This window comes from Pleurodeles waltl, chromosome 2_2 (assembly GCF_031143425.1).
Source record: "Pleurodeles waltl isolate 20211129_DDA chromosome 2_2, aPleWal1.hap1.20221129, whole genome shotgun sequence".
NCBI lineage: Eukaryota > Metazoa > Chordata > Amphibia > Caudata > Salamandridae > Pleurodeles > Pleurodeles waltl.
Genome location: NC_090439.1, coordinates 392206855 through 392220928, shown reverse-complemented (window position 1 = coordinate 392220928; position 14074 = coordinate 392206855). Strand labels below are relative to the sequence as shown.

General features: G+C 43.0%; 1 protein-coding gene across 2 annotated transcripts in view; it reads right to left on the bottom strand.

Annotated features, from left to right (window-relative positions):
• The window catches only part of RTTN (rotatin), a 978768-nt gene that overhangs the window by 880197 nt on the left and 84497 nt on the right, over nucleotides 1–14074 (bottom strand). Inside the window, exon 5 of one of the 2 annotated variants that reach the window (XM_069219896.1) lies at nucleotides 11600–11693. In XM_069219896.1, the coding sequence (XP_069075997.1) occupies nucleotides 11600–11693 (94 nt within the window). The remainder of the gene's footprint in view (nucleotides 1–11599; nucleotides 11694–14074) is intronic. The other variant, XM_069219897.1, reaches the window with a different exon arrangement.

Genomic DNA, 14074 nt, shown 5'->3' with positions numbered 1-14074 from the left:
CGTAATTTGCAGGTAAGCTGAAATTGCTGTAAGATGTATCTTAATGGAAGAAAAAGCTAGCTTTGACTTTTGCAAATGTAGTAAGTATCCTACGATGTCTTTGGCAGATGCGTGTAAGGGTTGAATTTGATTATTATGGCAGTAATAAACAAATCTTTTCCACTTATTTGCATAGCAATGTCTAGTGGTAGGTTTCCTAGCTTGTTTTATGACCTCCTTACATTCATGTATAAGGTCTAAGTGTCCGAACTCTAGGACTTCAGGAGCCAGATTGCTAGATTCAGCGATGCTGGATTTGGGTGTCTGATCTGTTGTTTGTGTTGCGTTAACAGATCTGGTATGTTTGGTAGTTTGACATGGGGCACTACTGAACGGTCTAGTAGTGTTGTGTACCAAGGTTGTCTTGCCCATGTTGGTGCTATTAGTATGAGTTTGAGTTTGTTTTGATTCAACTTGTTTACTAGATATGGAAGGAGTGGGAGAGGGGGAAAAGCGTAAGCAAATATCCCTGACCAACTCATCCATAAAGCATTGCCCTGAGACTGATCTTGTGGGTACCTGGATGCGAAGTTTTGGCATTTTGCGTTTTCCTTTGTTGCAAATAGATCTATTTGTGGTGTTCCCCAACTGTGGAAGTAAGTATTTAGTATTTGGGGGTGAATCTCCCATTCGTGGATCTGTTGGTGATCCCGAGAGAGATTGTCTGCTAACTGATTCTGAATTCCTGGAATAAATTGTGCTATTAGGCGAATGTGGTTGTGAATCGCCCAATGCCATATTCTTTGTGCCAGGAGACACAACTGTGTTGAGTGTGTCCCTCCCTGTTTGTTTAGGTAATACATCGTTGTCATGTTGTCTGTCTTGACAAGAATGTGTTTGTGGCTTATTATGGGTTGAAATGCTTTCAGCGCTAGAAATACTGCCAATAGTTCCAAGTGATTTATGTGAAACTGTTTTTGGTGAGTGTCCCATTGTCCTTGGATGCTGTATTGATTGAGGTGTGCTCCCCACCCTACCATGGAGGCATCTGTCGTTATTACATATTGTGGCACTGGGTCTTGGAAAGGCCGCCCTTTGTTTAACTTTATGCTGTTCCACCATTGAAGCGAGGTGTATGTTTGGCGGTCTACCAACACCAGATCTAGAAGGTGACCCTGTGCCTGTGACCACTGTGATGCTAGGCACTGTTGTAAGGGCTGCATGTGCAACCTTGCGTTTGGGACAATGGCTATGCATGAGGACATCATGCCTAGGAGTTTCATCACCAGTTTGACTTGTATTTTTTGTTTTGGATACATGGCCTGTATTACCTTGTGAAATGCCTGAACCCTTTGTGGACTTGGAGTGGCAATCCCTTTTGCTGTGTTGATTGTCGCCCCTAAGTATTGCTGTGTTTGACACGGTATAAGGTGTGACTTTGTGTAGTTGATTGAGAAACCTAGTTTGTGGAGGGTTTCTATGACAAACTTTGTGTGTTGTGAACATTTTTCTTGCGTGTTGGTTTTGATTAACCAATCGTCTAGGTACGGGAACACATGTATTTGCTGCCTTCTGATATGTGCAGCTACGACTGCCAGGCACTTTGTAAAAACTCTTGGCGCAGTTGTTATTCCGAATGGCAACACCTTGAATTGGTAATGTATCCCCTGGAATACAAACCTTAAGTACTTTCTCTGTGAAGGATGTATCGGTATATGGAAATATGCATCCTTTAGGTCTAGTGTTGTCATGTAGTCTTGCTGTTTGAGTAGTGGAATTACGTCTTGTAATGTCACCATGTGAAAGTGATCTGATTTGATGTAGGTATTTAATGTTCGGAGATCTAATATAGGTCTCAGAGTTTTGTCTTTTTTGGGTATGAGAAAGTACAGAGAGTAAACTCCTGTTCCTTTCTGGTGTTTTGGTACTAATTCTATTGCTTGTTTTAGTAGCAATGCCTGAACCTCTAGTCCTAGAAGATCTATATGTTGTTTTGACATATTGTGTGTTTTCGGTGGGACGTTTGGAGGGAATTTGAGAAATTCTATGCAATAACCATGCTGGATAATTGCTAGGACCCAAGTGTCTGTTGTTATTTCCTCCCAATGTTTGTAAAATTTGGTTAGTCTCCCCCCCACAGATGTTATGTGTTAGGGATGTGTGACTTGGAAGTCACTGTTTGTTTTGAGGAGTTTTGGGACTTTGGAACTTTCCTCTATTCTTTTGGAATTGTCCCCCTCTATATTGTCCCTGAAAACTTCCCCGCTGATACTGGCTCTGGTAAGTGGGTCTTGTCTGTGAGGTTGAGGGTTCTGTGCTTTGTCCTCGAAACCCCCCTCTAAACTGTGTTTTTCGAAATGTGCCTCTGCTCTGTGGGGAATAGAGTGCGCCCATGGCTTTGGCCGTGTCAGTGTATTTTTTAAGTTTTTCGATCGCAGTGTCCACCTCCGGCCCAAACAACTGCTGTCCGTTGAATGGCATATTCAGCACAGCTTGCTGTATTTCTGGTTTAAATCCTGATGTACGCAGCCATGCATGTCTCCTTATTGTTACTGCTGTGTTGACAATTCTAGCAGCTGTGTCTGCAGCATCCATTGCTGACCGTATCTGATTGTTGGAGATACTCTGTCCTTCTTCTACTACTTGCTGCGCTCTCTTTTGGAACTCCTTGGGCAAATGTTCTATAAAGTGTTGCATTTTGTCCCAATGGGCCCTATCGTAACTAGCCAACAAAGCCTGTGAATTGGCAATACGCCACTGGTTTGCTGCCTGTGCAGCCACCCTTTTGCCTGCTGCGTCGAATTTTCTACTTTCTTTATCTGGAGGTGGTGCATCTCCCGAAGTATGTGAGTTCGCTCTTTTGTGCGCAGCCCCTACTACAACTGAGTCCGGTGTTAGCTGTTGTGTGATGTACACGGGGTCTGTTGGTGGCGGTTTATATTTTTTCTCCACTCTTGGAGTAATGGCCCTTCCTTTTACAGGCTCTTCAAACACTTGTTTGGAGTGTTTTAGCATTCTGGGTAGCATAGGAAGACTGATACTGGCTGTGTGTGGACGACAGTGTGTTAAAAAGAAAGTCGTCTTCAATGGGCTCAGCATGCATGCTGACATTATGAAATGCCGCTGCTCTCAACACCACCTGTGCGTATGCTGTACTATCCTCTGGTGGCGACGGTCTAGCTGGATAACATTCAGGACTATTATTTGACACTGGTGCATCATAAAGGTCCCATGCGTCAGGGTCATCTTGACTCATTCCTGTATGAGTTGGGGATTGCATCACTGGTGGAGTGACTACCGGTGATGGTTGCGGAGAGCATTGTGGAGATGGTGGCAGGGTTACTTGTTTAGCCACCTTTGCCTGTGGCTGCTTGTCTTTTTCCTGAAAGGCAAGTTTGCGTTTCATTTTAATCGGAGGGAGAGTACTGATCTTCCCTGTTTCTTTTTGGATATGGAGCCTTCTTTGTGTATAGTCTGGCTCTATTGTTTCCAATTCCTGTCCAAATCTATGTGTCTTCATTTGTGTGGACAGTCCTTGTTCCTCAGTGTAGGAACTCGTTTTCGGTTCCGAGGCCGGATGTTTCGGTATCGAAACCTTATCGGCTGCTTTTTTCGGTTCCGACGAAACCTTCTTTACTTTCGGCGTCGTGGCCTCTCGGTGTGACCCATTTCGGTGCCGCTATCTCGGTGCCGAGCCTGCTCGGAGCCACTATCTCGAGCCCGAGATTGCTGTGTGGCGGTATCTCGACCGGAGTCGGATGACTTTGCCCCCAGCGTACCCTTTTTCGGTGCCGATGATCGGTCACCTATTTTTCGGGTTAAGCCATGGCCTGTTGGCGGTGGCGTCCCCTGGGCTTTAGTGGTTTTTTCGTGAGTTTTGTGTTTCGACGTCTTACTCACGGTTTTCGGCGTTTCTTCGGGATCGATCTCATCCGAGTCTGATTCATGGATGGAGAATGTTTCTTCCTCCTCCTCGAAACGCTCTTGTCCTGTCGGCGCCGACGCCATTTGCAGTCTCCTTGCTCTTCGGTCTCTTAGTGTCTTCCTGGACCGAAACGCTTGACAGGCTTCACAAGTATCTTCCTTGTGTTCCGGCGACAAACACAAGTTACAGACCAGATGCTGATCTGTATATGGATACTTGTTATGGCATTTTGGGCAGAAGCGGAATGGGGTCCATTCCATCAGCCTTGAAGAGACACGTGGCCGGGCCGACCAGGCCCCGACGGGGATCGAATAAACCCCGAAGGGCCACCGGAGCTCTTCAAAAGTCAGTGTTGATCTATTGTAACTAACCCGATACCGAACGCAAACAATACAGACGATTTTTCCGAGATTCTAACTAACTTTTGCCGACCCGAAACACGGAGCGAAAAGGAACACGTCCGAACCCGATGTCGAAAAAAAAAAATCTAAGATGGAGTCGACGCCCATGCGCAATGGAGCCGAAATGGGAGGAGTCCCTCGGTCTCGTGACTCGAAAAGACTTCTTTGAAGAAAAACAACTTGTAACACTCCGAGCCCAACACCAGATGGCGGGATGTGCACAGCATGTGTATCTGCAGCTACACATGCCATCGAACACATATATATATATATATATATATATATATATATATACACACATATATATATATATATATATACATACATACATACATACATACACAAAAAATGGTAGATAAAGCAGGTAAACTTCATAGGACTCACTGAAATACCAATACTAGAGGCCACACATTGTAAAGCACGGGTGCAGGAATGTCAAGTGTTAACTAATCCAGATAAACAAGTTACTAAAAACATGCATTGTACCTGATGTAACTCATTAAAAAAGTTCAATAAATATCAAATAAATGGCATGTGTGCCAGTGGCAGATGTCTACAACATTGCCCGGACCAGTGGTCACATGACAGAATTCTGGTAAAAAAAAATGGCTTACCAGCCTGATGAGTACATCAAAACCGCCAAGTGTGTCTTTTCTATTAACAACCCTCTATTATATTAATTTCATATTCATTGCTCTTTATGTTCTAGTGTTCAATCAATTTAGCAATGAACAGTCGGAATCTTCACATAAATGTTTGCTCATCACCAAAAAACTGATTCAAGGATGGGAATTTCAAATTGCTAAACTGAATCAATGTAGAATGCAGAGAGCACTGAATAAGGAATGTAGACAGTAAAGAAGTTATTTTATTCAGAATTTAATTGATTTAAGTGTATGAATTGTGAATATAAGCTAAAAGAAAAAAACACAAGATTACAAAATAGAGCAGACTCGTCGGTCAAAAGGTTGTGTCTGGAGGGACATCAGAGAGGAAGGTTAGATCCAAGAAGGCATCTCTGCAAGGGGCTCCACTGTGACTCACTTTTTAAAACCACTGGTGGTGGCAGTGAGCTGGGCTGAGACCCAGGGTTCAGGCAGTTGGCTCTTGGAGGATACACAGAGCCAGAGAGTAGTGATGTGAACTGTCCTTAACACCCAAAGGACCTTTTACTTGGGGCAAGTAGGTCACACCTTCCCTCTCCTATCCATGCTATGTTACAGCAATATACGACGACAGTAGTTGTGCTAGTGGATGTTCCGGCAGCTACCACACTTGTATGAACACATCATGGTGGGTTGCTTTCTTCACTTCATGGAGGACTGTGGGAACACCGGGAATCAGCTACTTGGTTCAATTTAGAACCCGTGATGGAAAATACACCATTGTGGCTCTGCCATCTTAGAGGCCTTAGTCTGGAAACATAAACAGCTAAGAATCTTTAGTGCAGAAAGGGTGCAGAGGATGTGCTGTGGCTCTGGTGTCTAGTCACTGTTTTCTCCTGCTTTACAACTACAGCTACATGATTTTGACATCCTGAGAGGGAGCCAGGGCTTCCTGGAGGACGTCAGGATATTTGATTTGTGCCTTGACTGAACACCTGGAACGGAATGGTTCCAGTGATTACTGAAGTATGCTCCCAAACAGAGGGGAAAGAGAGATACTGATAGTATGAGGAACACTTTTTCACACTGTGCCTCATCCTCCAAGAATCGTTCTGAGGAACTGTACAGGCATGGGGTGCCCATCTGGCATCCACATTGCAAGGAGATTACGTGATATATTTGATGCAAGATATGACAGCAAATACTGTGATGATTAACAGGAAAGTCTCTTCTATCTAAAGGCCACTGAAGCAGCAGAGAGTAAAACTACCAGATCAAAAACAGGTTCTAGATATAAAACAAAAACAGCAGGGTCTGAATTCAAGGAGGTGGGTTACAGAGAGAAGCAACTGTGCCCTATGAGAACTTTGGAGACTACTTTACAGTGCTTCAGCTACAAAAAGAGGAACACTTCTAAGTACATACCCTTTCACAAGCCACATAAATTAGAGCATTGGGGGCGTTATTTCTATTTAAGGGAAATGTTTTAGGGCCTCTGTGATGTTTTTTCCTAAAGAGCAAATCTTGGTGCATAACTAAAAGTACCTTTTGAGAATCCCAAACAGAGTGTTTTTTTCTCTCTTTTTGCTACTTGGAGAAAGTTTTTGTATTTAACTGGGCAAGTTGGCACAAGTGGTTGCACTATATGGTCTCTTGCTGAGGTGCTCTTAATATAAATGTTTTTGCAAAGTGTTTAAAAAAGGCATTACCTGTGCTGCACGTGCCCATAATCTGTGACACCTGACATTTGCAGCTCGGGTGAGACTAAAGGAAAAACCTACTGAAATGAGAACACATTGCAAAAAAAAAATAAAGCTACACACCATTACTCATCAGGAACAAGAGGACAACATTAAAGTTATGACTGGGCTTTTCACTACAACCATGACAATACATAAAAAGAAAAAAGTTACTAACATGTAACTACAGTTCTCCAGTATGGGAATCTTTCATGGATCATTCCTCGTTGTGTTGCTGGGAGTCCCACAGTGAACTTTCATTAGCCATATCAAAGATTTTGCACAGAAAACGGTAAAAGCAATATCACTATAAAGTACAGGCTACACATTAGAAAAGAAAGACACAAGCTTCATCTACGGAGTTGAGAAAGCACTGAACTCGACTCCATTCAGAGGCGTTCATACTTTCTATCTCTTTGGCACTAGTGAGAAAGAAAATGATAATTAGGGCCTCTGAAAGGAGAGGAGAGGCTGCCCCATGTGAATCGGTGCAAGATACCAATGCTGGAGAACTGTAGTTAGACAAGTAAATTACTCATTTTTCAACACTGGATCTTTCATAGAGTCACATGTCTAAATCACAATAGCAAGCATTATTTTGTACACCGTTCAAACATATGTATGTGATACTACAAAATAATGAATAGAGTCAAAATTAGCAAGAAAATCCTCAGCTTCATGAGCCAGATATAGCAATACTGCTTAGAAAGCAGCTGAGTCTCTTGAAGAATCAATACCTGAATAGTAACGTCTTGTCAAGGTGTGGCACCTTTTCCACTTAGGTGCCCTGTACATGTCCAAAAGATGAACCCCTGCATAAAGAACTACTGTAGCCACAATTCCTCAGGCTAAGCGAGCGAACACTCTACAAGACATGGCATGATCAACGTTTATATGCCAGAAAACAACTCATGTGACTATTCATCTTGCTATCAGTTGTTCTGAGAGCAAGCACACTCTGTCGTTGGCTGAAGGCTAGAAGAGTTGGTCTGACTGCCTGTATGTTTTAGCTTGATAAGAATAGAACTTCAAACACCTTTGAACATCCAATGAGAGCAGAGTCTCCGCTGCATAGACGCAGGACCTTGTAAGAACAGTTTGAGTGTAACTGGCTCATTCAGATGAAGGACGGCAAGTTGGCACCTTCAGTATACATTATGAATTGGCACAAAAACACTTTTGTTGTGAAAACATAAGAAAGGTGGCTTGATGGTGAATGCCTGGAATTCGCGGACTCGTCTAGCAGAAAGGAGTCAAAAGTAAGGTTGTCTTCCGGGACACAAACTGAATGTCCACCTTATGCATAGATTCAAATGGGTCCTATAGTAAGCACTTTAATTATACGTTTACAGAAAAGATGATGTGTCAGATAACCTCCTGACGCTTGAGATAGGATTCATTCCTAATTTATTAGAGGGATATTTGAGCACTGAGCTACATGCAAAAGGTAAGGCAGTAGAATTTGACATGGCTACAATGAAATCAGATGCAGACCAGCATCCTGACACGAGAGACAGAAACACTTCTAGTTGGCCTGATAAGTTTTATTAATGAAAGAGGCCCTGGCTTGGGCCTGCATATCTTCCCAGTCCTATGGTAAGTCTAATTGTGCACTCTCCTGGTTTTCAGGAGAAATTTGCCCTGGGTTCAGGGATGTGTAATACTTTCAAGATTGGCCAGCATGGTTATCAAATTGATTTGAAAAGAGGAAAGTAATATACAAAGCTCTTGTATCAAGAGGTCGGAAACACATGGCCTCTCACTCCTGGATTCCACTGTCTTGTGGCAAAGTACTGGCATTTCTTGTTTGATAGTGTCACAATATCTAATACTGTGTGACCCTAGAGGCTAAAGATCCTGGCTGTCCAATCTTGATTCGAGCTGAATTTGTGGAAGACAATTGTGTTCCTTTTGAGGCTGTTTGCCAAGCTGTTCAAAACCCCTGGAAGTCATTCTGCTCTTAATCAGATCTTTAGCACTGCTTCCCAGTCCAAAAGGCATTGACCTTCTTCTGAAACCGGGCAAGACCTTGTGCCACCTTGTTGATTAATATACAACATCGTAGTGCTACTGTCGGTTCTAACAGTGGCTGCCAATTTTTCCAATCTGGAAAGAAAGGACTGTAATCCATTTTAAAACTTCTATGAGCACGAGGATATTTTTTGAAGGTCCTTCTCCCAGCTCGTTCAAGGACTCCTTGCTTCTAGCTCTTGAAGGTTTGGCAAAATACCCATTCAACAATGTGTCCAAGGTCATGACAAAGTGAGCTACTTGCGACTGAAAGTGTAAACCTTTTGTGAGATTATATCACTCAAAACGTCAGCTTGGATTCTGGTCGAGACCTGAATCTAAAAAGGTCCACAAGGCATCCAAATCCTCTTAGAGAGGTTGCATCCACAGCCTGTAGAAGGGTATCAGCCTGGCTATTTGTTGAACTGCTGAAGGTTCATAATGGGATGTCACTACCCAGATCTTTTCCTAACCAGAAAATGCCTGTGGTAAAACCTCTTTCGTCGCTGGGATTGAGCACTGGGATTCAGGACTACTTTCTGTAGCATAGGCAATATCGCCGCCTCTAACACTTTTCATGTGCTGAGCAGTTATCCCCCACTCTAGTATCTGCTCTAACCATATATTTTTTTAATCAAGTCTAAAACCCATCTCTCAGTGATGCCATCCCACTGTGCATAGCACACAAAAACGTGCCTCCCAAAAAAACTGGCAGAATATGTACTGGAGATAAGGTGCCCAGGTTCAGTACGCTGTCTCTGTCTGATGAGACAATGAGTCCTCCTTACTCTTGCCAGATCACTTCTGTTGTGATTTCTGCTTGGTGTACCCTGAGTAAAGAGGTCTACTGCAGGAAGGTGTGTAGTAAGGCTGCTTATACTAGGGCAGCTGTGGTGGTTGATTTTGCAGGGGGTGGTATAATTTAAAAATACCTCTGTAGGAGGAGTATCCTCCAGCTCGTATTCAACGTAAAGTTTGCTGTCAATACTGTAGCACACCCACATCCTCCCACCCCGCCGCCCGAGAAACGTCTTGTATCGCTGTATGATTTGATGGATTAAAGGGTCTCGTCCACATGCCTTCCAAACAGATGGGCGCCATTGAAAGGTATGTAAAAAATTCTATGATGAAGTTCAGGTCTAATGAGAATAGAGCTAATACACCACCATGACTAAACAATGGCATCTGCCATCCGTCATTTTATCAAGCAAGAATGACTTTTTAGGAGGAAGGCTGTTCTTCAGACGTCCTCTCTTGACCACATTTGATTACTTAGCAAACAGCGTGGCTCTCAGGGATGGTTTATACAAAGAACTGGGACAAAATGGCTGCTGAGATTTCAGAAGCTTCAAGTCGTTTCGGTAAAACCCAAGAGACTTTCCCAAAAGACGACAACTATGAACAGTGAAGCAAGATTGGGTTCCGGCAAACAGTTTTTGTCTCCATGTAGGGCTACGGGGGACCAGTGGACACCCCAAAATAAATGCCCACAGAAACTGCACAGGTAGCTAAAAAAGGTAAGTAGCTTGGTGACCTGTTTTCAGAGAAAAAGGACTTTTCGGCTCTTACTGTGTAATAAAACAGCTTTTCGTTTCGGTGTGAATGTTGAAACAGTCAAAAAAGTGTCATCGTTGGCAGCGGTTCTATCAATGGAGATATCATCAACAAGGGTGACGTGGTGGCGATAGCAAGTGACAACAGTGTCGTTTTCAGTAGAACTGGTGGTGTTGGCACTGATGGAAGAGTGAGTATTGTCGGAGAATGAACTGTTATCAACAGAGCATCCATAGATGTAATAATCGACAGTCAGTAGACCCCCACCCCCCATATGTTAAGTGCAGATGGCTGGACCGATTGTCTAAGGGGAAGTCGATGGGACCTTAGTGGGCAATCTGTCAGTGTCTTTGGTTCTGGCTATGGCTCAGCAGAGAAGGGTTTATTCAACTTTTTGTCAGACATTGTGAGGCCTTAAGAGAGGTAGAATAGAATAGAAGACTCTTCCAAGGCATCAATTTCTGAGCTAATTTTTCCCCCATCAAATGTTTTTTTCTGGTACTTTTTACCTTCTTTTGAAGTACCTGGTAAGGACTCTTCAGCTGATGACATCTTGTCACTGGCCTTGTTTTACATCATCAACCGGATAAAAATGGCCTTCTCTATCATTCATGGTTTTTACAAAAATAACTGGAGGAAAATGGCCTTCTCTGTTATTCAGGTTTTTTAATAAAAAATATATTTTCCAGTCTTCGGATTTAGCTGTTGGTGAAAACAGTAAATGCAACCTAAATGAAATCATGCACAAAAACATGAGATACATACACTAAGGATGGCTTGCCTTGGTCGTTCACGATGCTTTGCCTTGGTGGTTCAGCCACTGTGACTGAAAATTATATTATTTTAGGCAGTTCTCAAATGGATAGGTAAAAAATAATCCCCAAAGAGGTCAACACTAGGTGCACACCTAGCAAAATAAGGTGAATGAAAGGTCATGGGGCAGAGCTCTGGAAGGAGGACCCTTCCGCATAACATGCGGTAGATATCTGGAGTATACAAGACACTTGGAGCAGGAGTAATTTTGAGATTATACCTCATCACCTCATTGTCTGGAGCTGGGGTCTTTTCTAAGGCGATTATCTTGTTACTAAAAAGACTTTGCTTGTAATGGTTCAATGTAAATTCTGCAGCACTGCTACTGAATGATCAATAGGGGAACTTCCAGCTCGATAACAGAATGATTCAAGTATGTGAAAGGTTAAATGTTGGGGAAAAAGCTATCCTACGGTGCCATTTCACAAGATTAGATTTTGCATATTCCCTAACATTGCACTTTAATATAAAGAACATTCTTTCTCTCAAGTGTATCACAGGGTAGTGCAATCTATGAATCAGCACAGTCGTTGTTCTAATGAAGAAGGATTAGCATATTTCAAAACACAATACCTTTCATTTGAAGACAGAACGTGCCTGTCCGTCGTGGTGAGGGTCAGCCATGGAAACGTGGATATTTTCAGACACTTCACACCTTGACAGACTACTAAAACAGCAATGTAAAAAAAGAAAAGCACAGTAATGTAAGAAAAAAAATCCCATTACTTACACAAAACATCACCATAATAAAAACATTGGTTCAAAAAATGTCAAACTTTGCGAAGAATTCGCCCTTTTACCTGAACAATACCCACACTATATTTTAACTGCAATTTATAAACGCAATTCTTGATTCAGTATGCTCCTATAATGACTCCAAGAAGCAGCAGCTCAATCTGTTTACTCTAACGTTTTTTACTCATTGTTTTCAACTGAATACATTGTTTGTTGCACTGCAGATATTTCGGTTAATAAAATGTTAAATCAGGGCCCTCTACTTTACAGAATGCAAAACTTCTTTACCACTGTCCTGCGCACACACCTACACAAAGACAACTTTTAAGCAGAGCTTCCATCTAACCTGCATTCCTCAATGAGTGACAAAAACCTCTGCTACTTCGGGGCAAACACACAACGAACAATGCCCGTCCCACACCTCTGGCAGTTTAAGTATCAACTAGAACCTATAATACAGTCAATTAAGAAACAAAAGGTCCAAATTAGGGGACACAGCGATGAAAAGAACATAAATACGTTCAAGCATACCAAAAACAAGTCAACAGACAAAGTCAGCAGGTTGTTAATCTAGGGGACAAAGTTAATTTATGAGCACCTATAAAATCACCCAAAAATTACTATGCTGTGAAACGTACAGTGGGAGTTACTGCGAAAATAAGGCCAAGCTGCAAATGAACACAATCACTTGAGATGGGGTTGGGACTAGTTAAGAAGGTTAAGATTTAAATTTGTCTTTCACATAGGGCAAACATTTTTTCTGGGGGACCAAACTACAGGTGCACTACATTGGTGTGCGTTTATAATATAATAAAGCAAATATTTCAATCATAAATACAAGACTGGCAAACTTGTTTTTTTCAGCACTTGACGATAGTGTTACTGTCAGAATCGTTTCAGAGGACCACATTTCACGCAGGGGTTACTGGGCCCAACCGTGAGGGTCGAGGCCCTGTACTCCTGATGTCCTGGGGGTTTGACTTACTAAGGATTCTAAGCAACTGTGCCAAGTAACCATTCAGCCCTTGACTCTCTGTGGCAGCGTTAGTCGAGTGTAGGAGGCTGGCCTGGTTCGTAGTGGGTACATGGGGTACTTACACCTTGTACAAGGTGCAGTTATCCCTTATTAGTGAAATGAAGTAGTGTTCCAGCAGCTTGGGCTGATAGAAGTAGCTACAGCAGAGCAGCTTAGGCTGAACTAGGAGACATGCAATGCTCCTGCAATACCACTATAGTTACACAGTACTTCTACACAATAAAAGACAACACTCAGTGTTAACAAAAATAAAGGTAGTTTATTTTAGTGACACAAGGCCAAAAATACCTTAGAGGGAATACTCCTTCTAGGGTTAAGTATTATACACTAGACACCAAAATAAGGTACAGACATAGGATACTGCAAACAATAGGAAATTATATAGAATGCAATGGGAGAAAATAGGTCTAGGGGCAACACAAACCATATACTAAGAAAGTGGAATGAGAATCACAAACTCCCCCCCCTAGACAAATGTAGTGTGTAGAGAATCACTAGAAGAGTAAGAAAACCACAAAGGTGAGTAAAATACCTCACCCCAGAGCCCAGGAAATTAGGAGTAAAGTACTGCAAGTTTCCTTAGGACATACTACAAGTCGTGATTAGATTTATTGAAAGAACCAAGCAAGACTTCAAACATCAAATGGTGGATTCCTGGACCTGAAGACCTGACAAGAGAGGAGACCAAGTTCAGAAGTCGGAAGAAGTTCCAAGAAGGACAGGAGCCCCTGCCAAGCCAGAAGAGGGTGCAAAAGAAGAGTCCGCAGTTGGACGAAGACTGCAGAAATGCACCAAAGGAAGACGACTGCGGGTTCCTGAGTGATGCAATGGATGTTCCACGAAGAGATGTTGGATGCAGGCGAGTTTCGGCGCTTGATTTGTCCAACAAGCCTTCGTTCAAGCAAAGTCGCAGATTGCGTCAAAGTGGCGCTGCCTGGACCCAGGAGGGACCTGGGGGGCCTCAACTCCGACTGAGGAGGCAAAGGGGGCTCCCAACACTGGAGGGAACCCACAGATGACCAGGCAGCACCCACAGAGGTCCCAGGATACAGGGACAAAGAAGGTGAAAATTGCGGTTGTTGCAGCACTACAAAAGAAGGTCCCACACCACCGGAGGGCAACTCAGCAAGTAGAGCGTCGCAGGATAGAGTGCTGGGGACCTGGGGCAGGCTGTGCACTAAGGATTCTTGCAAATAGTGCACAAAGGCCTCAGGAGGTGAAGAGGACGTAATGCACAGGGGTACTGTCGCAAACGGAAAGGCAAGCTCTTACCTCCT